The sequence below is a fragment of the Cebus imitator genome, unplaced genomic scaffold, assembly GCF_001604975.1.
Source record: "Cebus imitator isolate Cc_AM_T3 unplaced genomic scaffold, Cebus_imitator-1.0 Scaffold342, whole genome shotgun sequence".
Lineage (NCBI taxonomy): Eukaryota > Metazoa > Chordata > Mammalia > Primates > Cebidae > Cebus > Cebus imitator.
Genome location: NW_016107657.1, coordinates 874,980 through 902,583, shown reverse-complemented (window position 1 = coordinate 902,583; position 27,604 = coordinate 874,980). Strand labels below are relative to the sequence as shown.

At 35.6% G+C, this 27,604-nt stretch overlaps 1 protein-coding gene and 1 pseudogene across 6 annotated transcripts in view; both read right to left on the bottom strand.

The window, feature by feature from the left end:
- The window catches only part of KIAA1328 (KIAA1328 ortholog), a 340,638-nt gene that overhangs the window by 191,206 nt on the left and 121,828 nt on the right, over positions 1-27,604 (bottom strand). For all 6 annotated transcript variants that reach the window (XM_017505777.2, XM_017505778.2, XM_037730389.1 and 3 more), the window contains one exon: positions 26,488-26,615. In XM_017505777.2, the coding sequence (XP_017361266.1) occupies positions 26,488-26,615 (128 nt within the window). The remainder of the gene's footprint in view (positions 1-26,487; positions 26,616-27,604) is intronic.
- LOC108287407 lies at positions 4,102-7,636 on the bottom strand (annotated as a pseudogene).

Sequence of the window (27,604 nt, the reverse complement as noted above, 5' to 3'; positions counted from 1 at the left end):
TTTTTGAATTCCTTCCTAAGACCAGAATGTATTAATTTAACAATAATGATGAAACAAACTGTCTTTAAAAAGTAATATACTAACAACAAATCATCTTAAAAAAAAAAAAAAATCCTTTGTCTTCCTTGGCTCTTGGTCAAAATGTCTGAAATTTCCCCAGCTACTTCTGGATTTCCTGGGGCTGAAGTTCTCTTCTTAATGATTTAAAGAAACCAAAAACCTATGTTGGATGGGAATAAAAGTAGAAGAATTTTTTTAAAAAACTGGAGTTGGAGCTTCTCTTAGTTCCTCTACATTTACCAATGTTCTCTCCTAACACACTGTCCTACTCAAGAGCAAACGCTAGTCCAGACAGACCACAGCTCTAAGTTTACACAAGAATTCTGATGAATCCAAATAACAGCTTAACATAGCAATCCACTTTATAAAATGTCTTTTCTCTTGTGCTTTTAAAGCAAATGAACACTGATGGCTAAAAATTTTATTCTTAGAAGATTTTTAAAAACCTTTTTTTTTTTTTTTAAAAAAAAACCTCTTTTTTATTCTCAAAGCACCCAATTCTGGTGAATAGATTACCCCGGGACTGAGGGAAATTAAAAACAGATATGATAATCTCTTAGTTGACAAAAGTATTCAGGCTAAATGTCATAGGCATAAAAGATGAATAACTCAAAGACATTCCCAAATAGACAATATTTTTGGTTTTCACCAGAATCTACACAATCTAGGTAAAATCAATTACAGTAATAGCATGATAATAATGAAGTGTTATACAGCATTTACTGCATGCTAGGTACTGTTCTTTTTATATTTATTAACTCATTCAATTCTAACTTATAAAGTTAGGTATATTCATCACATTTTCCTCATTTGCAGATGAGGAAATTGACACTCGGCAGTGTTAACTAACTTGCCCAAGGTAATAGTAGGCAGTAGAAATTATATGTATAGGATTAAATATGTATAGGTAACAGTAAGTTGTAAAAATTATATGTATAGGATTAAACTATTTTTCTTACTGATAGGAAGAGCTTACTGATAGAAACCCAAGCATTTTGGCTCCAAAGTCCATGCTCTTAACTGGCATTCTGAAGGAATCCTTGAGAAATGAGCAGAAAAACATCTTGTTCACTAAATAGCAAGCCCTAGAGCAAGACAATAATTAAAAATCGATACTCCCAAATATGGCTTAAGGAAGTAGAATAATGCAGCTTGCCAAGTGGTCACTTATAAAATCTTTCACACACACAAAATGGTTTGTAAATAACCATGAATTATATCTTAGATTATAGCCGGATGTCTAACGTCTCCAAGTTATGGTGACAGTTGTCTATGTATTGATCTGGATAGTGGTAATTTATTGCAGAGTAAATCAATGAAGTTTGTACAGTATCTACCTGTAGCCTGTTAATAGGCATGTTAAAAATAGTTGAAACATGGAAATTTCAGGTTTTATACCTGCTGCTTCAATCTATATACATTTATATAAAGATGTCTCATCTAAAAACATTTAAAAGTCAAGTTATCTGAGAAAAATTCATATAAAAATTATTTTCAGAAACTGGTGTTTAACCTAATGTCATTAGAGGTGATTGCTCATCTATGTGAATATCATTCCAGTTTCTGCGGGTTTCAAAACACAGAGTGACATTTAAAGCCTGTGTGTCATTAAAAATAAAATGGGAACATTTCCACTTTGTCAGGAATGTACAGTTTGTTAGGATAATGGCTATACTAATTGCTCACAAGTTTCTTTTGTGAGTATTAAATATATCATGCACTGTAAAATATATTTTAGGAAAAAGAGCTGAAATGCTCTGATCACAATAAGGCCAGGCAGGTGGAACTCTTAAAGGAAAATTACGTAGTTTTTTTTTTTTTTTTTTTTAACAGCATTAATGAGATATAATTGATATGCAATCACCTGCACATAATTAAAGTGTACCGGTAGGTAAGCTTTTTGGCATATGTATCTACCCAGGAACCATCACCACAGTCAAGACCAAGAACATATCCACCATCTTTAAAAGTCTCCTTGTGTCCCTCTGTAATCTTTTCACCTTCTCCACTACTCCTGAATCTGTCCAACCATGGAAGCACTAATCTACTTTCTAGCATTGGAGATTGCTTTCTCTAGAGATTTATATTAATGGAATTACACAGGATATAGTTTTCTAAGCCTAAATTTTTAAATTCAGTTAAATTTCTTTGACATTCATTCATGTTACTGTATGTATCAGTAGTTGCTTTTCATTGCTGAGCAGTTTTCCATTATATAGATATACCACAATTTATCAGTTCACTTGATGAACAATAATTTACTGCAGAGTAGTTTGGGTTAAGTTTGAGGGTATATAAAAAAAAGCTGCTGTGAATACTAGTGTGTAACTATATGCTTTCGCTTCTCAGTAAATACCTAGTATAATGCTTGGATTATATGTTAGATGGATATTTTGTACTTTCTTAAAAATTAAAATATTTTACAGGGTGGTTGTGCAATTTTACCTGCCTCTCAGCAGTGCGTAAGATTTCCAGTTCCTCCACTTCCTTTGATAGGGGAAGCCTTTTTAATTTTGGTCATTGTAATAGCTATGTAGTAGTATATAATTGTGGTTTTAATATTCATTTTCCTAATAACTAATGTTGAGGATCTTTACATGTGTTTTTCTCAATTGGTTCTTTTCTGGATTGTCCTTCTGTTTGTTGTATCTAATAATTTATGACTAATCTACAGCTGCAAAGATTTTGTCCTGTTTTCTTTGGAGGGCTTAATAGTTTAAGTTTCATACTTAGGTCTATGATCCCTTATGAGTTCATTTTTTATCAGGGTATATTAATCCACAGTAATTTCTTTTTGCATACGCACTTGAAATTGTGACATAACCATAAGGATATGGACTTGTTCTCCATTGAACGTTATTTGCATCTTTGCCAAAAAATCAGTTAGGCATATTTCTTTGGGTCCATTTTTGTATTCTCTACTCTGTTTTACTGAGTTGTCTATCTTTATACCTATCCAATACTGTAGGTTTATAAGACTGATAAGTAATGTTAGCCCTCTGAATTTGTTCTTTTTCAACATTGTTTTGGGTTTTCTAGCATCTTTACGTTTCCATATAAATTTTAGAAGAATCAATTTGTCAATTTCTCAAAAAAAAAAAAAAAAACCAAAAAAACAAAAAATGCTGTCCAAGAATGTGACTGGAACTGCACTAAATCTTTATTTTTTGAGACAGGGTCTATCCCTGTTGCACAGGTTGGAGTGCAGTGGCGCGATCCTGGCTCACTGTAGCCTTGAGCTCCTGGGCTCAAGCAGTCCTCCTGCCTCAGCCTCCCAAGTACCTAGGATTACAGGCCACCATGACTCACTAATTTAAAAAAAGTTTTTGGAGAGAAAGAGTCTTACTGTGTTGCTATAACTGGTCTTGAACTCCTGCCCTCAAGCAATCCTCCTGACGTGGCCTCCCCAACCCAAATCCTTAAAATTTTTGGTGTGAGCCACTGTGCCCAGCCCCTCATCGAACATTTAGATTACTTTGCAGAGAAACAACATCTTAACAGTATCATGTGTCCTAATCTCATGAACACAAGATATCGCTTCATTTATTTAGGTGTTTCTTAAATTCACATAGCAATATTTTGTAGTTTTCAAGTGTCTGGGTCTTTGACATTGCCACATTTATTTTTATGTATTTCATATACATATAAATGTTTTGTAAATAGTATTGTTTTTAATTTTTGATTTATACTTGTTGATAGCCAGGACACAGAAATACTACTGATTTTAATCCATTGATGTTGTAGCCCATAACTTTGTGAAATTCACTTATTAGTTCTAGTAACATTTTTTTGTAGATTTCATTGCTTCTCTTTGTAGATGATCATGCTATTTACAAATAAGGAATATTTTACCATTTCCTTCTCAAATTGAATGTCTATTATTTCTTTCTTTTTATCACATGGCCTGAAACCTCCAGTACAATGTTGAATAGATATGGTAAGGCTGAATATCCTTGTTTTGCTCCTGATCACTGAGGGAAAGCATTCAGTCTTTCATCATTAAGTATGATGCTACTAATAGACATAGAATTTTTATAGAAGTGCTTTATCAGGTTGAAAAAGTACCCTCACATTTCTAGTTTGCCAAGGGTTTTTTTTTTTTTTTATCAGTAATAGATGTTAGAGTTCATATAAAAAAATGTGCACCTTTGAGATGAACATATGGTTATTTTTTAGGTTATTAACGTGCTGAATTGTGTTAATTGGTTTCCAAATACTAAAACCTATATTCCTGTAATATATGTCACTAAGGAAATATTGTTTCTATAATATTGTTCCATTTGATTTGCTAAAAAGTTTGTTTAGAATTTTTGCATATAGATTCATGAGGGATATCAATTTCTTTTCTCTTTGGTTTTCATATCAGGGTATTACTGGCATCATGCAATGAATTGGTGAGTATTTCCTCTTCTATAATTTTCTGGAAGACTTTATGAGGAAAATACAGTATTTCTTCCTTAAATGTTGGGTAGAATTTACAAGTGATGCCTCTGGGCTTTGAGTTTTCTTTGTAAGAAAGCTTTTTAACTACAAATTCAATTTTCTTTTTAAATAGAAAATGCATTTTTATTCCGTATCTTAAAAACACAGACTTTCTATCAATTTGTATATTCTATTATAATAATAAATTGATACTCTGAGCCAAGAAAACAGTATCACCAAAAGTTCATTTGTACCCTTTGTTTAGGGTATTTCACATTTATGCATAATTTTGATTTTATAAAAGATGATTGTTACAATTAGGTATACAACCACTTATGCCTAAGTTCTGTCTCTTAAAATATGTTCTTTTACAGAATCCATTTAACCATCTTATTCTTTTCTTCAATTTTTTCCAAACAGTGGTAGAAGTACTATTTGATGAACAGAATAAAGAAACTTGTTTTTGACCACACTCAGATCATACTGCCATCTACAATACAGTCTTGACTACAAGGGAGCCCAACTCTAACTTGTTAAGTGAGCCTGGTTTAGAAAGCAAAAATGAGGTGGTAAATGACAGTGTTAGTTGTTATCAAAAATTAACAACTTTACGTATTTTTGTTTTGGGTTTTTGTGGTTTAGGTGCACCCAAAATTTCCTCATAATCTGCACTCATTCCCTTTGCCCAGCAATCAACTGTGACCATTCAATCTGAATTCTGACTTCCCAGGCAATCTTTCTTTAAATGTTCCACAGAGCCACAAAGTTTGCAACCACCACCATCAGCATAGAGTCCTTCGGGATTATCAGGACAAGCTCCAGACAGGGGCCCCATTTCTCCACAAACAAAACATTTTGCTAAAGGAAATTCACCAAGAGCCGGGTCTACTTTAGCCTTACACTTGGTTATTCAGTGCTCTGTGGATCCACACCTGTAACCGACTCCAGTGACCGTATCTTGATTTTCAAGGGCGCAGGACAATCTGCAATTCCATGACCAGGTTTTCTACAATAGAAACACCATTGCATTTTTCTTTGTCACTTGTCTTTTTAATCGTCTTCCTTCCCATCGACTGTCTTTCTTTAAAGCAACTGCAGTTTCTTCCCTTACTTCCTATCTGTTGCTATAATTTGCCCATTGTGAACCATCTGTGAATTCTGTCTTAGGTATTCCATGAATCCATTCACATCTTGATTTAAGTACTCTTTTTTTCTTTTTATTCTTTTTATGTTTTGATTGGGGTGCATCATTTTTAAGGGATAGGCTAATGGCTTCAAGTTGTTTATGCTTTGGTAGGTTTTGGCTTGTTTCCCTCAAAGGATCCCTTCTTCATGTCCTCCCATGATGTTGCAGACAAGGGTCTTTTGTTATACTTGGTATTAACTCGAGCCCACCTGGTCATAATTTCACCAGAGGTACCTCACTGCGCTGTCGCGCAGCTTCTTACCGTGCACGAATCCCCTGGAGCCACAAATTCAATTTTCTTAACAGATATAAGCTATTTAGGTTATCCCTTTTTTTCCTCTTAAGTAGTCTCATAATGGCAATTATATCAAATTGGTTGATAGTAATTTTTAACTGTTCTATGTCCTTAGTAGATTTTCCTTGTTCTATTAACCATTGAGAATGTGCTAATGAAATCAAGTATAATTGTGGATTGGTTGGCTTCTCCTTGAAGTTATATCTGTTTTTGCTTGATATATTTTACCGCTGTCTTTTAAGTATTAAAACAGAGTTAACACTGTTTAGCAGTGTCTTGTCCTCATTATAAAATGATCTCCCTATTCCCAGTAATATTCCTTGTTCCACAATCTATTTTATGTTCATATAGTTACTCCAGCTTCCTTTTGGTTACTATTAGCAGAGTACGAAAGTTTATTTCTTTAAATTTCATGTAGTTTTCTTGCAAGCAGTTTATATTTGTATCTTGCTTTTTCTTCCCCCCTAAATACAATTTGAGAGTCTCTCCTTTTTAATCAGGGTGGCTTATACCACTGACAAATAATGTGATTATTTATATATTAAGTTGAAATCTATTATTTGATTTCTATTTGTCCCATCTGTTGCTTGCTCTTTCTCCTTTTCTGCCTCTTAATTTAAAAAAAAAACCAACATCATCTCCTTTGTTCATCTATTTGGTATAATCTTGTTATTTTAGTGGTTGCTATTATACAGCTTTAGCTTATAACATCCTATCTTGAACTGATACTACATTACTTCATATATAGGATAAAAATCATACAACAAAATACTTTCATTTTTCCCTTAATGCAGTATTAGTCATATATTTTACTTATGTACGTGTTAAAACCCCTAAAGCGAATGTCATTATTTCCTTTAAACAGACAATTATGTTTAAAATTACTTATATGCTAAAAAATATATATTTATCTATTAGGTTATGTTTTGGTGCATGCCATTGGTTTATGCATATTTCCAACTGGTATAATTTTCCTTCTTTATGAAGGATTTCCTTTAACATATCTTATAGTGTGGACTCCTGGTAATGATGTTTTTCTGCCTTTTATTATGTCTGAAAATCTCTACTTTGCTTCCAGCTTTAAAAAATTTTTTTCTCTGGGTATAGAATTCTAGGTTGACAATTTTTTAAAAAGTACTTTATAATGTTGCTCTAATGTGCTCTTGTTTCCACTGTTTCCTTCAAGAACCTGCTGTCATATTTATCTTTTTTTTCCATTGTATGCAACATGTATTTTTTTTCTCTGGCTGCTTTTAAGATTTTTTTGTTCATCATTGATTGCAAGCAATTTACTTTTGATGTGCTTTGGTATACACGTGCCTAGGTGCATCTTCTGCATGTGTCTGAGGTTCATTAATCTCAGACACTTAATCCATGGGTTTATAGTTTTCATCATCTTTAGAAAATTTCGGCCATTGTTTCTTCAAAATTTTTCTGCTCACAACTCTCCTTCAGGAACTCCAGTTATATAAATTGGATCACTTAAATTTGTCCCACAACTCAATGATTTTAGTTAAATTACTTTTTTCTGTCTGTCTGCTATCTCTCAAACTCATTTTTCTTCTGCAATGTCTAATCTCTGAGGTGGATCACTTGAGCCCAGGAGTTCAGGACCAGCCTGGGCAACAAAGTAAGACTCAGTCTCTACTTTAAAAAATCCAACAATTAGCCAGGTGTCATGTGTGGTGTGCATCAGGAGTCCCAGTTACTTGGAAGGCTGAGGGAGGAGAATCCCTTGAGCCTAGGAGGAAGAGGCTGCAGTGAGCCATGTTCACTCTACTGCACTTCAGCCTGAATGACTGAACAAGACCCCCTCTCAAAAAACAAAGAGTCCAATTTGTGTCTTTTTGGTATCTCTATGGTACTATTTCTTTATAAACCAATGGGATGTAGGTATAATAATGGTTTAATGATCCTTGGCTGTTAATTTTATCATCTGTGTCAATTTGATTATTCTCCTATATGCGGGCTGCATTTTAGTGCTTCTTTGCATGCCTAGTTTGAATTATCTTCTTGGGTATTGCATATTTTTGTATTTCTATATTCCTGAGGTTTATTCTGTGACAGTTTAGTTACTTGGAAACAAATTTTTTTTTTTTTTTTTAGATATTTCTTTTCTGATTTGTTGGATGGGTATGGAGAGGTGCTCAGCCTACAGCTATTTATTTTCCATGACCAAGACAAAAATCTAACTGAAATATTCTACCCAATGTCCCATAATCATGAATTTTTCTCTTGCTGATGGGAACAAACACTATTCCCAGGCATTATTTTACTAACACGAATTCTAAAATAAACTCCATCTCTAAAAGTTCCTATCACTTGCTCCTCACCAATTAAAGTTTCCTTGTGAGTTGGTCTATTTTCATGTTGCTGATAAAGACATACCCAAGACTGGGCAATTCACAAAAGAAAGAGGTTTAATTGGACTCACAGTTCCATGTAGATGGGGAGGTCTCACAAATCATGGTGGAAAGCAAGGGGGAGCAAGTCCCATCTTACATGGATGGTGGCAAGCATAAAAAGCTTGTGCAGGAAAACTCTCCCTTATGATACAGTCAAATATTGTGGGATTTATTCACTACCAGGAGAACAACACAAGAAAGACCAGCCCCCATAATTCAATCATCATCTACTGGGTACCTCCCATAACACATGGAAATTATGGGAGCTATAAGATGAAATTTGGGTGGGAACATAGAACCAAACCATATCAGTTGGAATTAACTCCAGAATAACTGTACTTCTCATTACTTCCTTTCACTTCACTTAGGCCTGTCAAAAAATCACCAGATATTCTAAAGGTATAACAGTGAATCTTCTAGCATATGCCCAATTGTCGTGGAAGCAGCCATCATGCAATCTGCCACTGCTCTCTGGGAGTGTTCAACCAGTAAACTGGGCCTGGAACATTCTCTATACAGAAGCTGAGCTCTTGCATGGCCTCAAATTCTCCTTTCTTATCAAGAAAAACATCATATGGACCCTGACCAGCCCCACCAATGTATCTGTCCCCTGTGGGAAGGGGAACTAGGTCTTCACCTGCAGCATGAGAAGGATGCATGTAGTCTATTGCCCCATACTGGCTCTAAGAAGGGACTCATTGGCCATGAGAGACCAGCTGTCTTAGTGCATGTATGCTGCAGTAACAGAATGCCACAGATTGAATAACTTATTAAAATTTATTTCTCGTAGTTCAGGAGATGGGGAAATCCAAGATCAAGATGCCAGTTTTTGGTGAGGGCTGCTCTCTGCTTCTAAGATAGCACTTTCAATGCTGGCTCCATTGGAGAGGAGGAATGTTGTGTTTTCACATGGCGGAATGCAGAAAAGCAATAAGGGAACCCACTCCTGCAAGTTCTTTTTATAATAGCATTACTCTGTTCATGAGGGTGAGGCCCTCATGACTTAAATATAATACCTCTCATTAGGGCCCATCTCTCAATAATGTTGCATTGGGGATTAAGTTTCCAACACATGAATGCGGGGGAACACAATCAGACAATAGCACTGGTATACACTATAGATAGTGATCTTGCTGAGTCTCTTCTCCTTTCTGTGAGTAAAGTATTGTTCCAATCAGTGACCTGTGGGTTGAGTCTTCCTTGGTGATTCTGAACCCACAGAAGGCGCAGTGGGCTAAGGTCTATGATCTCTCATTTCTGGTAATGGGCACTGCTATGATTGCTACCAACCTCCATGTAGTGGGAATCCTCACTTGGGATTGATAGCTGGATCTTCCTGCTTGATACCAATATTACATATTGGAGTTCCTATTAACATAATCTCTTATTTCTATACCAGCCTTTATTCTGTTTTTATGGCAGCATCATTTACTTCCTATTCTGTGGACTCCCACAGTTATATCACTTCCATATCTCTTTCCTATTATCTTCATCGAAATGCTTTTAACTGTGACTCTACCTGGAGAAAAAAGTTCCTTTATTCTTAAATTACTCAGAAGTATGAGTTGACATTGATTTAGACTAGATTAAATGGTTAAATTTACTTCTCAGTCTGCCCATATAATCCTCACAGTTTATATCTACAATAAATATAAATCCTTCTCTGAGGTACTAGAGGTTCAACTTTAAGATTTCTAAGTCTTAGAAGGCACACCAATAGGTATTCATATAATCTTTCTTTTTATTCATTGTATTTTTAAATTTCATTATTTTTAGAGACAGGGTCTCACTCTGTTGCCCAGGCTGGAGTGGTACAATGATACAATCATAGCTCACTGTAGTTTTGAACTCCTATGCTTAACTGATCCTCCCACCTCAGCCTCCTGAGTAGCTGGGAATACAGGTGTACACCACAGCTGTTTTTCAAATATTTTTAGAGATGAGGTCTTGTTACGTTGCCCAAGCTGGTCTTGAACTGGCTTCAAGTGATCCACCTGCCTCAGCCTTCCAAAGTGCTGAGAATATACACATGAGCCACCAAGCTCAGTTCACATAATGCTCTTTCAAGGCAATACTAGTCTGCAGCTTTAAAGAAAAAATAAATTTGTCATTAAAACCTCAGATGCAACTACAGGAATACAATCTTGAAGTACTGGGCAAAGCAAATGCTAAAAGAAGAAAATGTAGCAAGGAGAAAGAGGAAAGAAGATTTGGTGCTCTTGTGTATAAGAAATAGAAATGGCCACCTGAGGTGAAGAAATAGGCATACTGTATACCATATTTCTATTAATCTCCTAATGACAATAATGGTCACCAAAAGAAGACAGTAAAGAGACTTGACATAAAGTTAAAAATACGTTAAACATTCCAAGTCTGAATGGTGACTGATACATTTCTTATGAGCAGAAAAGAGTTACCATAGCTGGCCTGAGCCTTCTACCCTTACAAAATCCTGCTTACAGAGTTGGTCCTTGGCTGGCAATATGAAAAGTAACTTCTGAACTGTTTCCACCATTTCCTAACTGATACTAATATGTTACTATGGCTAACCAGTTTATACAAACAATCTGGTTCATGCTGAACATCTGCTTTTCTCCTGGGCATCTGGAAATTGATACAGGGTAGACAAGAGTGCCTATGTGACCAGTCAGTCCCCAATGGAAACTTGAGGTTGTGAGTCTCTAGTGAGTCTCCCTGGTACATAACATTTCACAGGAGTTGTCACAATTCATTGCTGGAGGAACAAAGCATATACAGTGTGATTCCATTTAGAGGTGAGTCTTATAAGATCACATGTGCTTTCTTCCAGACATTACCTTTTCCATTTATTCCTTTCATAGTAATAAATCTTGGCCAGGTGTGGTGGCTCATGCCTGTAATCCTAACACTTCCGGAGGCTGAGTCAGGCTGATCATTTGAGGCCAGGAGTTGGAGGCCAGCCTGGGCAACATGGTGAAACCCCATCTCTACTAAAATACAAAAATTAGCCAGGCATGGGGACACACATCTGTAATTCTAGCTACTTGAAAGGCTGAGGCATAAGAATCTCTTGAACCTGGAAGGTGGAGGTTATAGCGAGCTGACACTGCACCACTGCACTCCAGCCTGGGTGACAGAGTGAGACTCTGTCTCATAAATTATAAAATAAAATATAAAATTAAATAATATACAATAAAATAAACCTTGACAGTGAGTAAGGCTATATACGGAGTCTTGTGAGTCTTTCTTGTCAATCACCACACCTGGGATGTGCTGTCTTGATAACTCTGAAACATCTTGTTTCTGGGTTTCATTAATGTGGTCCCTTACTTTAAAAACAAAAAATTGACATTAGGGTGGCACACAGTTCCAGATGGGTGTCCTTCTCTTTGAGATAGTGCTCTGAGTACTCAGGCAAATTATCTGAGAAACGGGGCACCAAGTAAGAGTAGCTGTGAAAGAGTATTGAGAAAAACAGCAGTCACTCAATCTGTCAAGCAGGTAAGAATTCATCAAACATTTATTTCACACCCAAAGCAGTGCAAAATGCTTAAGGCTACACATGCGTGAGAGCTCTGAACACTGTGTAAAGGTATAACCTGAACAGAGCAATAGACACAATCAACAGAGCATTAACACTTAAAAAGTTACTATCCTGACTCAGTCTGGAAGAAGAACTGATGCTACCAACACAGCGAGCCATTGAGAATAGGATTACCTCACGACGCCAATGACAGGCCTTTAGGGATACAGAGTGAAAGAATGAAGAACAGTGGACTGAGCCTCAAGTTGCTCCTTTTGCTCATCAGTGCTAAATGGAGCTGTAATTGGGAAGACACATAAGTTACCTTGTGTTTGTACTTATTTCTCACCTATTCTCTTAACATGCTGCTTCCCTAAGTAGTATGTTTCTATCTGAATGATTAAAAATCATGACTATCATGCTTAAAAAAGCTATTAGAGTAACCAGGAAGATATCACACTGGAGGGTATTTATCAGAGCTTTCTTTTACTCAATACTTCATATGAAATGAAATAAAATTACTTAGCAAAACTGAAGTACTCATTGATATGACCTGTGATATTGAGATCACACAAGTCAAATAATAAATTACAAATCCTAAATTAATCTGTTCCACTCTGAGATTTCCTTCTGCTCACCATTCTTAAGATTTAGCATCACAAAGTTAGAGCTGGAAGGAATCTTAGATAACATCAGATCTACTTAGGTATTTGAGAAAAGAAACAATGTACCACTCCTGTGTTATTTAGAATAAAACATATTACATTGTTTTCTCAACCACCCAACTGTCCCTCCTTTCTTTCCTCCTCCTCTCTATCATATCTCTTTAATCAGGATAAATCACTAAAAAAGACATGGATGTACTTTGAGATTTTGGTGGCTACTGTTATAACCTGTAAAAAGCAGGAATGCAATTCTATTTTGTTTTGATATTAAAATTTATATTATGTTTTTTTTCACAATTATTCAGCAACAAAGTTGTCTACTAATGAAAAGATAAAAAAATATATATATCACCAGTTCTTTCTGAAAAACACTGATCTCACCTGAGCTAACAAGCCCACCCAATGATTAGCTTACATCTCCTCAGTCAACCTATTCATTATAGGAACTCATACATTTCTTATATCCAGGCATTAATTGCTGTTCCAGAACTACATTGTCCAATTTTATAGCCACAGGTGTCTATTAAATAAAATTTCAGTTCCTCATTCTCATTAGTCATATAACAAGTGCTCAATAGTCACACATAGTAAGTTGCTATCATGTTGGACAATGCACAGACAGGACAGTTACAACATCACAGAAAGTTCTGTTGAGCAGTACTGCTCTGAGAGAGTTCTTCTTCCAGGGTAGTTTGATTACAATCGACTTCTGTGTCTTTCTCTGTTTTGCTTATATCCCATGGCATGCCTTAATCCAGAGGTTTTCTATAATGGCAAACTGTAAATATCTAAGATAGACATAAAGAGAAATCATAGGTACAAAATTAAACAATAGCATATTTAAAGGAACTGTAGAGGAGGAAAAATAATTTTATCTCTGTCCTTCACAATTCTTAACTCGGAGTCTATGAAACAAAAGACAGATCAACAAGAGAAAAACAAAAAGCTTTAACAATGAAGGGAAGAAATGATTTAGTATTCACTGAATAATAAAAGTTAAAAAATCAGTTGGCAAGAGGGTTTAAAATTTAACTTTGTTAACAGGTAGCTGAAGGAAGTTAACTTATGAGAAGACTTAACTCCACAAGTAGAAACACAGTCAAATATTACATTTTCTGAGGTTCTGTTTACTTGGCAAGGGTGCCTGGCAAATTGCTTTGTCAGCAATACTCGATATATAGGTCAGTATTCCCATCCAAAATGAGGGAAAAGGGTGTTTAGAATTACATAGCTTGTACTTTGGTCTTTGGGTCAATAACTTAGCTTTGAAAGAATTCAATGGATACCAGTGACTGACATCAACATAATATGAAAGGATGACCCAATTCCCTCTCTCTCTTCTGCACTCGAGATTTTTTATCTTGTCATGCATGGTGATACTAACTTTGCAAAATCCAGTACTACTAATCTGGCTATTTATATACCATAATCAATAGGACTGGTTTCAGATCAAGACTTGCTATTCCGTGAGCAAAAATTCACTCATACTTTGTCTAAGACAATCTGTTTCATACTAGATTATACTCCTTATTACATAACACCCTATGACAGATGGCACAGTTTTTGAGCCAGAGCCCATTTGAAATAAATGAACAAAAGAAAAATCCTTCTGTGATGCAGAGAAAGAGAAATGCTTATACACTTTTGATGGGAGTATAGATAATTAAACCTGTATGGAAAACAATATGGAGATTTTGCAAAGAATTAAAAATAGAACTACAATTTAATCTAGCAATCCCACTACTGTGTATCTACCCAAAGGAAAAGAAACCATCATATCAAAAAGATGACATGTACTTGTATATTTACTACAACAATATTCACAATAGCAAAGATACAGAATCAACATAGATGTCTATGTTGAAGGAAAATGTGGTATATATACACAATGGAATACTATTCATCCACAAAAAATAGTAAAATTATGTCTTTTACAGTAACATAAATGGAACTGGAGGCTTTTATCTTCAGTGAAACAACTCAAACAGAAAAATACCACATGTTCTCAGAAATGAGAGCTGGATAATGTGGAATAATAGACACTGGAGACTCAGAAGAGCGGGGCTATGACAGGGTAGCAGATAATAAAAAATTACTCAATTAACATAATGTACATTATTTGGGTGATAGATACGCTAAAAGCCCAGACTTCACACTACATAATATAGCCATGTAACAAAACTATACTCATACCCCTAAAATTTATACGAATCAAAGCTGCTTTCTGAGATTGAGAAATGAAAACCAATGTCAAATAATCAGATACATAAGCAAACAACCTTGATTCCAAACAAGTGACCGTAAACCTAAATTTTTCAGTATATTTGACCATTGAGCCCAATCATATCTAATTTAAATAACACATAAACTTTAATGTTATTAATATTACATTATCAGTTTACTTTTCAGGTTTCATTTTGAATCTATATCCTGCTAGTAGATAGTATATGTTTTCAGGTCAATAACCATGTATTAATATCTAGATTACAGTGAAAAATAGATTTTTGAAGATATTATATATATGTGTGCGTATATGTATGTATATATATATATGTGTGTGTGTATGTGCAATTATATATAAAACTGTGTCCCTGGTACCAGCTATCAATCAGAAACCACTAACTGTAAAACAATATTAAATATATGTCTGTAATGCTGATTTGGTTTTCAACTACTCTCAGACTTGTAATATTTCACTGAGTAATTATTTATTATTCAATTTATCCTATATGAGGATCCAGAACGAGTATAGAGAACAATGCTTTCTCTCATATTGGTAGCATATGGGCTATAAAAACTTGTGTCGTTATCTGAATAAATAAATGGCTATAAAATATGCAATAATGAATGAAATATTAAAAAGCAAAATATTGGGGCCAGGCACGGTGGCTCACGCCTGTAATCCCAGCACTTTGGGAGGCCGAGGCGGGTGGATCACGAGGTCAAGAGATCGAGACCATCCTGGTCAACATGGTGAAACCCCGTCTCTACTAAAAATACAAAAAATTAGCTGGGCATGGTGGCGCGTGCCTGTAATCCCAGCTACTCAGGAGGCTGAGGCAGGAGAATTGCCTGAACCCAGGAGGCGGAGGTTTGCGGTGAGCCAAGATCGTGCCATTGCACTCCAGCCTGGGTAACGAGAGCGAAACTCCGTCTCAAAAAAAAAAAAAAGCAAAATATTTTTAAAATTCAATAAAACTAATTCATTCTGCAGATTAGTCAACTACCATGACAGCACCTTCAACACAGAATTGATATATTCAAATAACAGACAAAATTTTAGATAACTGAAAATAAAGACATAAATTTCCATAAAACAGATAATTTTAACTATCGCCTTGTTGGTATCTTTTCCTGTTTCAGGTTCAATGTGTGTTCCTCTGTATTGTTTAAGTGTGTTCACCAATGGCCCCCAGGCATACTCCCAGCATTTAGTATTTTGTACTCTAGAAGGAAGAGAAGTTCGCTTACTGGGACAGGAAAGGGACAAGAGAGGTTGGTTGCCAGAGAACCCACTGGATGTAGGGGACACACTATCCATGAACGACCAATGCCACCATTAAACTGATCTTGCTGTTTCTTTTTTTATGTGAGTAACCTCTTCTCCATCTAGTGCTTGATTGCTTAGTGTTTTCCTTGGCTACTCTGACACCAAGAAAAAGTAGGCACAAGGTCAGAACTTCCATTCCCAGTGTCTGGCATTGTGATAATCTTTGATCTTTCTGTGGTTAGACCCCTCCCCTGACATGGTAGCCATGTACATGATACTCTGCTCATCCTCTGAGTTAAAAGGCAATACTTTTGGCTATTAATTATAGAAGACTAAATTATATAATGTGATCCATTGTTGAAATTCAGGTATTAAAAAATACTGCACCTAAAGAAGACAAAAACTGGTGCTGAGAAAAATCATTGTCTGAAGCTAGGTTTCACAAAAGGTATCCTGAATGTTGGGCTAATGTTGAACTTAATTTCTGTGCATAGTGTGAAGGGTCCAAATGTATTTTTCTCGCATGTGTTCAACTGCCACATTACCATTTGTCGAAAAGATTATTCTTTCTCCCCATTTAACTGCCTTAGCAATTTTGTCAATAATCAATTGACCATAATTGTTAGAGTTTATTATTTGAATTTATAATTTTGTTCCATTGATCTATATATCCATCCTTATGGCAGTACTACATTGTCATGAATACTTCATATATTTTCTTTTGAAACTTTTAGATTCAGGGTACATGTGCAGGTTTGTTATATAGGTAACCTCGTGTCACAGGGGTTTGATGTACAGATTATTTCATGACCCAGGTAATAAGCATGGTACTCAGTAGTTATTTTTTTCTTCTTCTCTCCTTCCTCCCACCATTTACCCTTTGATAGGCTTCAGTGTCTTTTGTTCCTCTCTTTGGGTCCATGTGTTCTTGTATTTAGCGCCTACTTACAAGTGAGAACATCTTGGTTTTCTGTTCCTGCATTAGTTTGCTAAGGATAATGGCCTCTGGTTCTATCCATGTTTCTGCAAAGAACGTGATCTCATTCTTTTTTAATGCCTGCACAGCATTCCATGGTGTATATGTACCACACTTTTTTTTTTTTTTTTTTTTCTACCATTGATGGGTATTTAGGTTGATTCCATGTCTCTGCTATTGTGCATAGTGCTACAATGAACATAAGCATGCATGTTTCTTTTTTAGACGGAGTTCTGCTCTTTTTGCCCAGGCTGGACTGCAATGGCACGATCTCACCTCACTGCAACCTCTCCTTCCTGGGTTCAAGTGATTCTCTTGCCTCAGCCTCCCATTTGGCTGGGATTATAGGCATGTACCACTACACTTGGCTAATTTTGTATTTTTAGTAGAAACGAGGTTTCTCCATGTTTGTCAGGGTCTTGAAATCCTGACCTCAGATGATCCACCCGCCTCAGCCTCCCAAAGTGCTGGGATTACATGCGTGAGCCACTGTGCCTGGCCCATATTACATTTCTTTATCCAATCTTCCATTAATGGGCATTCAGGTTGACTATGTCTTTGCTATTGTCAAAAGTGCTGCAATGAACATGTGTGAATGTTTCTTTATGCTAAAACAATTTATATTCCATTGGGTATATACCCAGTAATGGGATTGCTGGGTTGCATGGCAGTTCTGTTTTTAGCTCTTTAAGGAATCACCACACTGCTTTCCACAATGGTTGAACTAATTTACATTCCTACCAACAGTAGGAATGTATAAGTGTTTGCTTTGCTCCCAAAATCTCGCCAGCATGTTATTTTTTAACTACTTTTAGTAACAGCCATTCTGACTGGTGTGAGACGGTATTTCACTGTGGTTTTGATTTGCATTTCTCTAATGATCAGTAATATTGAGCTTGCTTTCTTATGCTTGTTTTAACAAGGTTGTTTGTTTCTTTTAAGATTTTTAAGTTCCTTATAGATGCTGGATATTAGACCTTTGTCAGATGAATAGTTTGCAAAAATTTTCTCCCATTCTGTAGTTTGTTCACTCTGTTGATAGATTCTTTTGCAGTGCAGCTCTTTAGTTCACTTAGATCCCATCTGTCAATGTCTGCTTTTGTTGCAATTGCTTTTGGTGTCATTGTCATGAAATATTTGCCAGTTCCTATGTCCAGAACGGTACCGCCTAGTTTATCTCCCAGGTTTTTTATAGTGTGGGGTTTTACATTTAAGTTTTTAATCAATTTTGAGTTAACTTTTGTATATTAGGTAAGAAATGGGTCCAGTTTCAATCTTCTGCATATGGCTAGCCAGTTAAACCAGCACCATTTATTGAACAGGAAGTCTTTTCCTCATTGCCTTTTTTTTTCTTTTCCAGCTTTCTTGAAGATCAGATGGTTGCATGTGTAGCCTTCTTATGGATTCTCTATTCTGTTCCACTGGCCTATCTGTCTGGTTTTGTAGAGTACCATGCTGTTTTCGTTACTGGAGCTCTCTAGTATAGTTTGAAGTTGGGTAATGTGATGCCGCCAACTTTGTTCTTTTTCCTTAGGATTGCCTTGGCTATTCAGGCTCTTTTTTGGTTCTGTATGAATTTTAAATTTGATTTTTCTCACTCTGTGAAGACTGTCATTGGTAGTTTCATAGGAATAGCACTGAATCTGTAAATTGTTTTGGGCACTGTGGCCATTTCAAAAATATTGACTTACCATTTGTTTGTGTTTACCTCTGATTTCTTTGAGCGTTGTTTTGAAATCCTCATTGTAGAAATCTTTCACCTCCCTGGCTATCTGTATTCCTATATATTTTATTCATTTTGTGGTGACTGAATAGAATTGAATACCTGATTTCGCTCTTGACTTGGCTGTTGTTGGTGTATAGGAATGCTAGTGATTTTTATACATTGATTTTTGTATTCGGAAATTTTGCTGGAGTTGTCTATCAACTTAGGAAATTTTTGTGCCAAGATGGTGAAGTTTTTGAGATATAGAATCAAGTCATCTGCAAACAAGGATAGTTTGACTTCCTCTCTTCCTATTTGGATGCCCTTTATTTCTTTCTCCTGCCTGATTGCTCTAGCCAGGACCTCCAATACTATATTGAACAGGAGTGGTGGGAGAGGGTATCCTTGTCTTGTGCCAGTTTTGAAAAATAATGCTTCCAGCTTTTGTTCATTCACTAAGATGTTGGCTGTGGATTTATCATAGATGGGTCTTATTATCTTCAAGTATGTTCCTTCAACACCTAGTTTATTGAGAGAGTTTTTAACATGAAGGATGTTGAATTTTATCAAAAGCCTTTCATGCACCTATTTAGATGATCATGTAGGTTTTTGTCTTTAGTTCTGTTTATGTGATGAATCACATTTATTGGTTAGCATATGTTGAACCATCTTTTCATCTAAGGAATAAAGCCTACTTGATCATGTTGGATTAGCTTTTTGATGTGCTGCTAGATTTGATTTGTTAGTATTTTGTTGAGGATTTTTGCATCGATATTCATCAAGGATACTGGCCTGCCTGACGTTTTCTTTTTTTTGTTATGTCTCTGCCAGGTTTTGGTATCAGGATAATGCTGGTCTCGTGGAAGGAGTTAGGGAGGAGTCCTTACTTTTCAATTTTTTGGAATCGTTTCAATAGGAATGGTACCAGCCTTTTGTTATATATCTGGTAGAATTGGGCTGTGAATCCATCCAGTCTTAAGATTTTTCTGGTTGGTAGGTTATTATTGATTCAATTTCAGAGATCATTATTGGGATGTTTAGAGATTCAATTTCTTCCTAGTTCAGTCTTGAGAGAGTATATGTGCCCAGAAATTTATCAATTTCTTCTAGATTTTGTAGTTTGTGTGCACAGAGGTGTTCATAATAGTCTCTGATGGTTATCTGCACTTGTATGGAGTCAGTGGTAATATCTCCTTTTTCATTTCTGATTGTGTTCATTGGATCTTTTGTCTTTTATTAGTCTAGGCAGTGGTTTATATAGCTTATTAATTTTTTTCAAAACCTCCTGGCTTCATTTATTTTTAAAATTTTTTTGTGTGTTTCAGTCTCCTTTGGCTAAGCTCTGATTTTGGCTATTTCTTGTCTTCTGCTTGCTTTGGGTAGTTTGCTCTTGCTTCTCTAGTTCTTTTAGTTGTGATGTTAGGTTGTCTGAGATCTTTCTAACTTTTTCTGTGGGTGCTTAGTGGCATATTTCCCTCTTAACACTGCCTTAGCTGTGTCCCAGAGATTCTGGTATTTGTATCTTTGTTCTCATTAATTTCAAATAACTTCTTGTTTTCTGCCTTAATTTCATTATTTACTCAAAAGTCATTCACAAGCAGATTGTTTAATTTCTATGTAATTGTATACTTTTGAGAGATTTTCTTAGTCTTGAATTCTATTTTTATTGTACTGTGGTCTAAGAGGGTAGCTGATATACAATTTTGATACTTTTACATTTGCTGCTGATTGTTTTATGTCTGATTATAAGGTCAATTTTGGATCGTTGTATGGGGTGCAGATGAGAAGAATATATATTCTGTTGTTTGGAGTGGAGAGTTTTACAGAGGTCTATCAGATCCATTTAGTTCAGTGGTCAGGTCCTGAATATCTTTGTTAATTTTCTGCCTCAATGATCTGTCTAATACTGCCAATGGGCAGTTGAAGTCTCTCACTATTGTGTGGGAGTTTAGAAGGTCTCTAAGACCTTGCTTTATGAATCTGGGTCCCCCTGTGTTGGGTGCATATATATTTAGGGTAATTAGGTTTTCATGTTGAATTAAAACCTTTATCATTACATAATGGCCTTCTTTGTCTTTTTTTTATCTTTGTCACCTGATGCTAGACAAGATGTTTAAAGTCTTTTCTGTCTGATATTAGAATTGTAACCCTTACCTTTTTCTGTTTTTTTATTTGCTTGGTAGATTTTTCTCCATCTCTTTATTTTGAGCCTGCAGGTGTCACTGCACATGAGATGGTTCTCTTGAAGACAGCATACCATCATGTACTGCTTCTTTATCCAGCTTGCTACTCTGTGCCTTTATTTCAAGCATTTAGCTCATTTGCTTTCAAGGTTAGTATTAGTATGTGTGGATTCGATCCTGTCATCATGTTGTTAACTGTTTATTATGCTGATTTCTTTTTTTTTTTTNGGAACACCAACAGACACTTGTCCATTTATAGCTTCAAAGGTTTTGTAAAATGTGGGTCCCCATGTGTAATGACATCACTTATTTTATTATTATTAGTATTTGCATTTCCTTTTTTTTTTTCCCATTTATTTATTTTATTGTATTTTAGGTTTTGGGGTACATGTGAAGAACATGCAAAATTGTTGCATAGGAACACACATTATGCTGATTTCTTTGTGTGGTTTCATTACAGTGTCACTGGTCTATGTACTTAAGTGTGTTCTGCAGTTTCTGGCCTCTCTTTTCCATATTTAGTGCTTTTGTAGAAGCTCTTGTAAAGCAGTTCTGGTGGTATCAAATTCCTTAAGCAAATGCTGAGGAATTCTGAAAATGATCTTCTCCTTCACTTATTAAGCTTAGTTTGGTCAGATATAAAATTCTTGGCTGAAATTTCTTTTCTTTTAAGAATGTTGAATATAGGCCTCCCATCTCTTCTGGCTTACAGAGTTTCTGCTGAGAGTTCCACTGTTATTCTGATGGGCCTCCCTTTCTGGGTGTCCTCTCCTATCTCTCTGGCTGCCTTTAATATTTTTTCTTTCATTTTGACCTTAGAGAATCTGATGATTACATGTCTTAAGGATGATATTCTTGTGAAGTATTTTGCAGAGGTTCTCTGCATTTCCTGAATTTGAATCTTGGCCTCTCTAGCTAGGTTGGGAAAGTTCTCATGGATGATATCCTGAAATATGTTTTCCAAGTTGTTTCTCCCCATCTCTTTCAAAGATGCCAATGGGTCAAAGATTTTGTCTCTTTACATAATCCTATATTTCTTGAAGATTTTGTTCATTACTTTTCATTTTTTCTTTATTGTTGTGTGACTGTCTTATTTCTGGGATTCCAAAGGCCTATGATGACAGTGAGTTGCTCCATGTCTGTTCAATTTACCCACTCCACAGGAGTCATGGAGGGCCAGGAACAAGCCCCAGTGTGCAGCAGCCCCATGCAGGGTTCCCAGCTTCCTCCCCTTTCAGCCCAGCATCTGTTTCTTCCTTCCTTCAGCCCGCTCTCAACACCTTTCTTCTGAAGATCTGCTAGGAGTGTATCAGTTTTCCTGATGTCCCAGTCCCTTGGTAGGAAATGTTCCTACTGGCTGGGTCTAGTTGGCCATCTTGGAGCCCTCTGTATGTATTTTTTTTCTATTTTTGCAAAACAAGTTACCATAAATGTAACAGCTTAAAGTAACCCAAATTCATTAGCTCACAGTTACATAGGTCAAAAGTACAGGCCAACTCAACTAGGTTCTATGTTTAGTTTCTCACAAGACTGAATTTGGGTTGTCAGCTGAGCTGCGATCTAATTTGGAATATCTGAGGAGGAAACTGATTCCAAGCTCATTCAGGTTGTTGTGACAGAATACAGCTCCTTGTGGTTGTAGGACTTAAATCCTCATTTTCTTGCTGTTGGACATGGACTATCCTTATCTTCAAGCCTCTTTCATATTTAAAGCTAGAAATGGTGAGCTCAATCCTTCTCATGTTTCAAATCTCTCTGATTTCATCTTTTGCTCTCAGCTAAAGAAAACTCTGCTATTCTTAATTGATTGGGCCTATCCACATAATCTTTTTAAAAACATAGTCACAGAAGTGAAATCATTTTGCCATGGTAGCACGTGCCTTCATACCTGGCTGACTTTTTTTTGTATTTTTTGTATTTTTAGTAGAAATGGGGTTTCACTGTGTTGACCAGGCTGGTCTCGAATTCCTGATTGCTGTTTAATAACACTGTAGAGACAATAGTGAAAACAACCACCAACAGACATTAAGCTTGTACTTAGCAATGATTCATCTTCAGTATAGTACATTTCAGATTCTTGGCCAGTCCATGACCCAGACCTATCATGAAATGTGAACAAGTAATCACAGGGCATATAAAGAAGTTTCTCTAACAAGCCTTTTACCAGATCAGAGGAGCTGAAATTCAATATCCATTGCCTATGGCTAAAATGTAATAATTTTACCCATTTTAAAGAAAAAAAAAAAAAAGAAATCTCAAGAAAATTCTAAAGCTACAGAGTTAATAAAAATAGTGAAATAGGCTTACCTACCAACATTTTCAAACTGGAGTAGGAGAAGCTATTCAAAATGCTGCTTAGGCTTTCTCTTAATATAAAGAGTACTGAGGAAATATGACAACTTTTATAAAATTGTATATGGTATCAAACAAGACCAAAATGGAAGCTATGAGCATCATGGGTGAGGTGACACTAAGTTTAGATTAATAAAAAACAAACAAACAAACAAAAACAAACAAAAAAAAAAAACCACACACACTCTCCTATAATAAGAAAAGGCTATATTCTAAAATGTACATTAACCAAAACTATGGTTATTAGACCCTCCCATGTTCAAGACTAGGATTGTACTATAGTTAAGTACTATTTATTAAGATAAGATAATGGGGTAATACACACACATCAAATAAATACTACAACCTAAACAGAACAAGTGAAGGACCTCTCTAGAACCCACTATGAAGAACTTATAATGCTGAATAAATTATAAAAGAAATGTAGAATGCATTCATCTTTAAGAAAAAGTGAGAAAGAGGATGGAAAGAAAACAAGGGAAAAAATCACCTTGATAATAAAGAGATTTTCAAGGAAATGGCAGAAGTCAAAAACAAAAATAATGAGCTAGGGCATTCTTCTGGAGAACTGTGAATTTAATAAACTATAAGCAAAATACATCATATGCAATTTACACCAGAGAGCAACTAATACAAAGAAACAGAACAAGTCTCTCAAAGTCAAATAAATGCCACATGAAAAACGATCTGCTGCCATCACCATCATAAAAACTGAAGGTGAAATTTTATAAAATTTGAGAATAAAATTTTATGTTTTATCTGACATTGTGGATTCTTGCAAGGAAAGAAAATAGTTTCACACCATCTCTAGCATATTTGTGCTCTAGAGTTTAAAAATCTGTATGTCACATTAAGAGGCAAGGAGAGTTAGTTATAGAAACAAGAATATCTAAAGCCAATTTTTAACAACTTTAGTTATCTCAAATTTTTCTTGTCTTTCCTTCTTCAACAAACTATAGCACCAGATTGGCTTAGTTCATATCTTGGGTTTGCGAACCTGTTATCTGTATGACCTGGCTGATTGATTGATTCATTCTGCCTCTGGAAGAGGCAGAAAACAGAGATAATAACCTATCTTATTTCACTGAGTTAGGATTAAATGATTTGATATGTATTAACATATAGTATCGACTACATAAATGTTTGTTAAATAAAATTAATGAAAAAAATATTTCTTAAGCTAAGACCTATGTTAGGCTCTGAGTTTATAAAAACCAATGCAACAGGATGCCTCTTTATAAAAAAAAGTTGGTAAGGGAGATAGATGAATGTTGTAACAATGATTACAAAATAACAAGAAAGGTACCATTACAGAGATGGGCACAATCTATTTGCAAGTACATAAACAGAAGGTAAGTGGGAGGTGGGAAAAGAATTAGGTCAATGTCATCACTGAAGCATAGAGTCTTTGCAATGATGCCCTTACTGCAAGGAAGCAGACTTGTTGGGCAAAACCTCCAAGAAATCATTAGCTTCAATATAAATCACCAACCCCTGAGAAAGTGTTATTTTTCTCCAATTTCAAAAGTAAATAGAAAAAGGGTATTTTCTACATGTCTTTAGGGCTCCCTGGTGACTGTTTCTTCACTATCAGGTCTGTAGCCTTAAGATAAGACTCTATTAATACTGGCAATTGAAAGATTCCTCCACCTCCCCTCCCATATCCTTGCCAAATGGATTGGCCTTCAGTTTTGTGCCTTCTTCACACATCTATGTCATGCAGGAGCAGTAAGTAGAAATGTGAAACCAAAGGTCAGAAATCTGATCTTCACACTACCATATTCTCTAACCCCCTGAAAAGCAATAGGCAAGGGCTACCTTAAAAATGCCTGATTTGTTTTCAATGTAGCAGGGGAACTTCACATAAACAATCAAAAATAGCTGCCACCTTCCTCTGCCTTTTTTTTCTGTTTTCAGAAAACAGAACAAAAGAAAATATGTCAGAACAAAATACAAACAAACCATTTATACTTTGGCTATTTCTTTAAAATTTTGTGACTTCAAAAAGTTTCAGCTATATCACATTCTAGCAAAATATGTATTTATTTAACTTTTCCATATGTACAAACTTTAGGTTCAAAACTGGAAGTCCCTAGCCAAAGCTCTTAACTCATCCGAAACAGTTGTTTCTAAGTTCAATAGCAATGCTGTTCTTTAAAAGGTTTGCAAAAAAATTCTAAAATCTGATCTTTAGGACCTGATTCAAAAAGAGAAGTATAACACTTTAGCACATTATTTATATTTTGGGTGTTTTTCTTTTTTTTTAATTTTTTTGAGACAGTCTAGCTCTGTCAACCAGGCTGGAGTGCAGTGGTGCGATCTTGGCTTACTACCACCTCAGCCTCCAGAGTAGCTGGAATTACAGGCACGTGCCACCATGCCCAGCGAATTTTTGTATTTTTAGTAGAGATGGGGTTTCACCATGTTGGCCAAGATGCTCTCAATCTCCTGACCTGATCTGCCCACCTTGGCCTCCCAAAGTGTTGGGATTACAGGTGAGCCACCGTGCCCAGCCACATTATCTATATTTTGATACTTAACATGAATGACTTTGACCCTATTATAATTTTTCCTACAATGTAATATGTAAGGCTTATTTCCATCCATTTGAAGATTTAAACTCAAGCATATAAGAGACATAAAGTATCAGTTGCTAGAGGACCAGAAGTGGTTCTTTAGAGCTTATTTTACATCACATCTGGCAGGGTTCTGAACATTTACTTAATTATGTAATATATACCACTTCGTGATATGTGTATAAATGTTTATATAAACACTCTCATATATGCTTACATGATTAATACATGTATACAAGCATATGCAAAATATCCTAATATTCTCCAATTAAAGTTTTTATAAGTCCCCAAGTAACAAAATAAACATGAATTAAGAAAGGCTTATTCGTGTTTTTCATAAGGACAATGAGTAACAAACAGCCCACCTGATCTTCTTCATTAAGTAACAGAGCAGTGTTTTCTTTATCATTCTGGCTGTGCTTTCATACAACCAGGAGCTTCCCCACAGACCCACAGAGACTGCTTCAAGTAATCATTCCTTATCTCTGGGCCCAGGAACAGGAGGAGAAAGGAAAGGAGGAGGGAAAGACATCAACTCAATCACATGGAGTAGCTACATGTTTTAAAACAATGTTATATAGTGTGAGAAAATTAACATAAAAAGCAAACAGTTCTTCTGACATATTGCTGATCCACTGAAAACAAGAAAGGTAAAAATGAAGATGCTTACCTGCTGTTCCTGCATTCTAGGAGCACCAAGTTCTGAGACAGACATGGTAAGCTTCTCTTGTTGTTCTGATAAATATTTCTGATAGAGGCTTAAAAGTTCTTGGCATTCTCTGTACTGTAGCTGAAGAGGTGAGATTGCAAATTAAGGAAAAAAAAACCTGAAAAATTGATTCAAACTGCATCCATCAGTGCTGCTTTTCATATTCCAATAAACAAAACAGAGCCAGAAATGCAATGATATTGGGTGAGAGAGTCATAAGTATAAAGTCTTCAGATAAAAGTTACATGTGTTCCTCCCCCAAAATCATAAAACAATACTTCACAAAGAGAGTAGCAATGAACATCCCATTTGAAAAGAGATTTATTCCTCGATTCTTTAAATTTGAATAAACAAAAAGAAATGCAAATACATGTAAAGGAACCCCTACCTCACACTATATTTAAAAAAAAAAAAGCTGAAAATGCATCAATCTCAATGTAAAAGTTAAAACTTATATAAAACTCTTAGCATAAAATATAAAAGTACATCTTTATGACCTTGGATTAGGTAAAAGTACAAGTAACCAAATAAAAACAGACAAATTGGACTTCAAAATGTAAAATGATTGTGCTTCAAAGGACATTATTTAAAAATGGAAAAAAACACAACCTTCTGAATGAGAGAAAATGCTTGGAAACAATATGGTAAAGAATTTGTGTCCAGAATATATAAAGACCTTGTCCAGCTAAACAATAAAAAGATAGTCCAATTTAAAAATGGGGAAAGGCTTTGAATAGACATTTCCCAAAACAAACTGTGTAAATAGCCAAGAAGTATAGGGAGAGATACTCAGCACAGCCATTAGGGAAATGCAAATCAGAAACACACTGAGATACCACTTTGCATCCACTAAGATGACCATAACCAAAAAGACTAACAAGTATTCACAAGGATATGGAGAAACTGGAACCCTCCTACACAACTAATGGGAACATAAGACTGTGCTACCACTTTGGGAAATAACTTAGCTATTTCAAAATGTTAGAGAATTTTTTTACCATATGACCCAGCAATTCTACTCATAGTTATATACTCAAGAGAACTGAAAGTGTATCCTGAAGACTCTTAAATATATAAG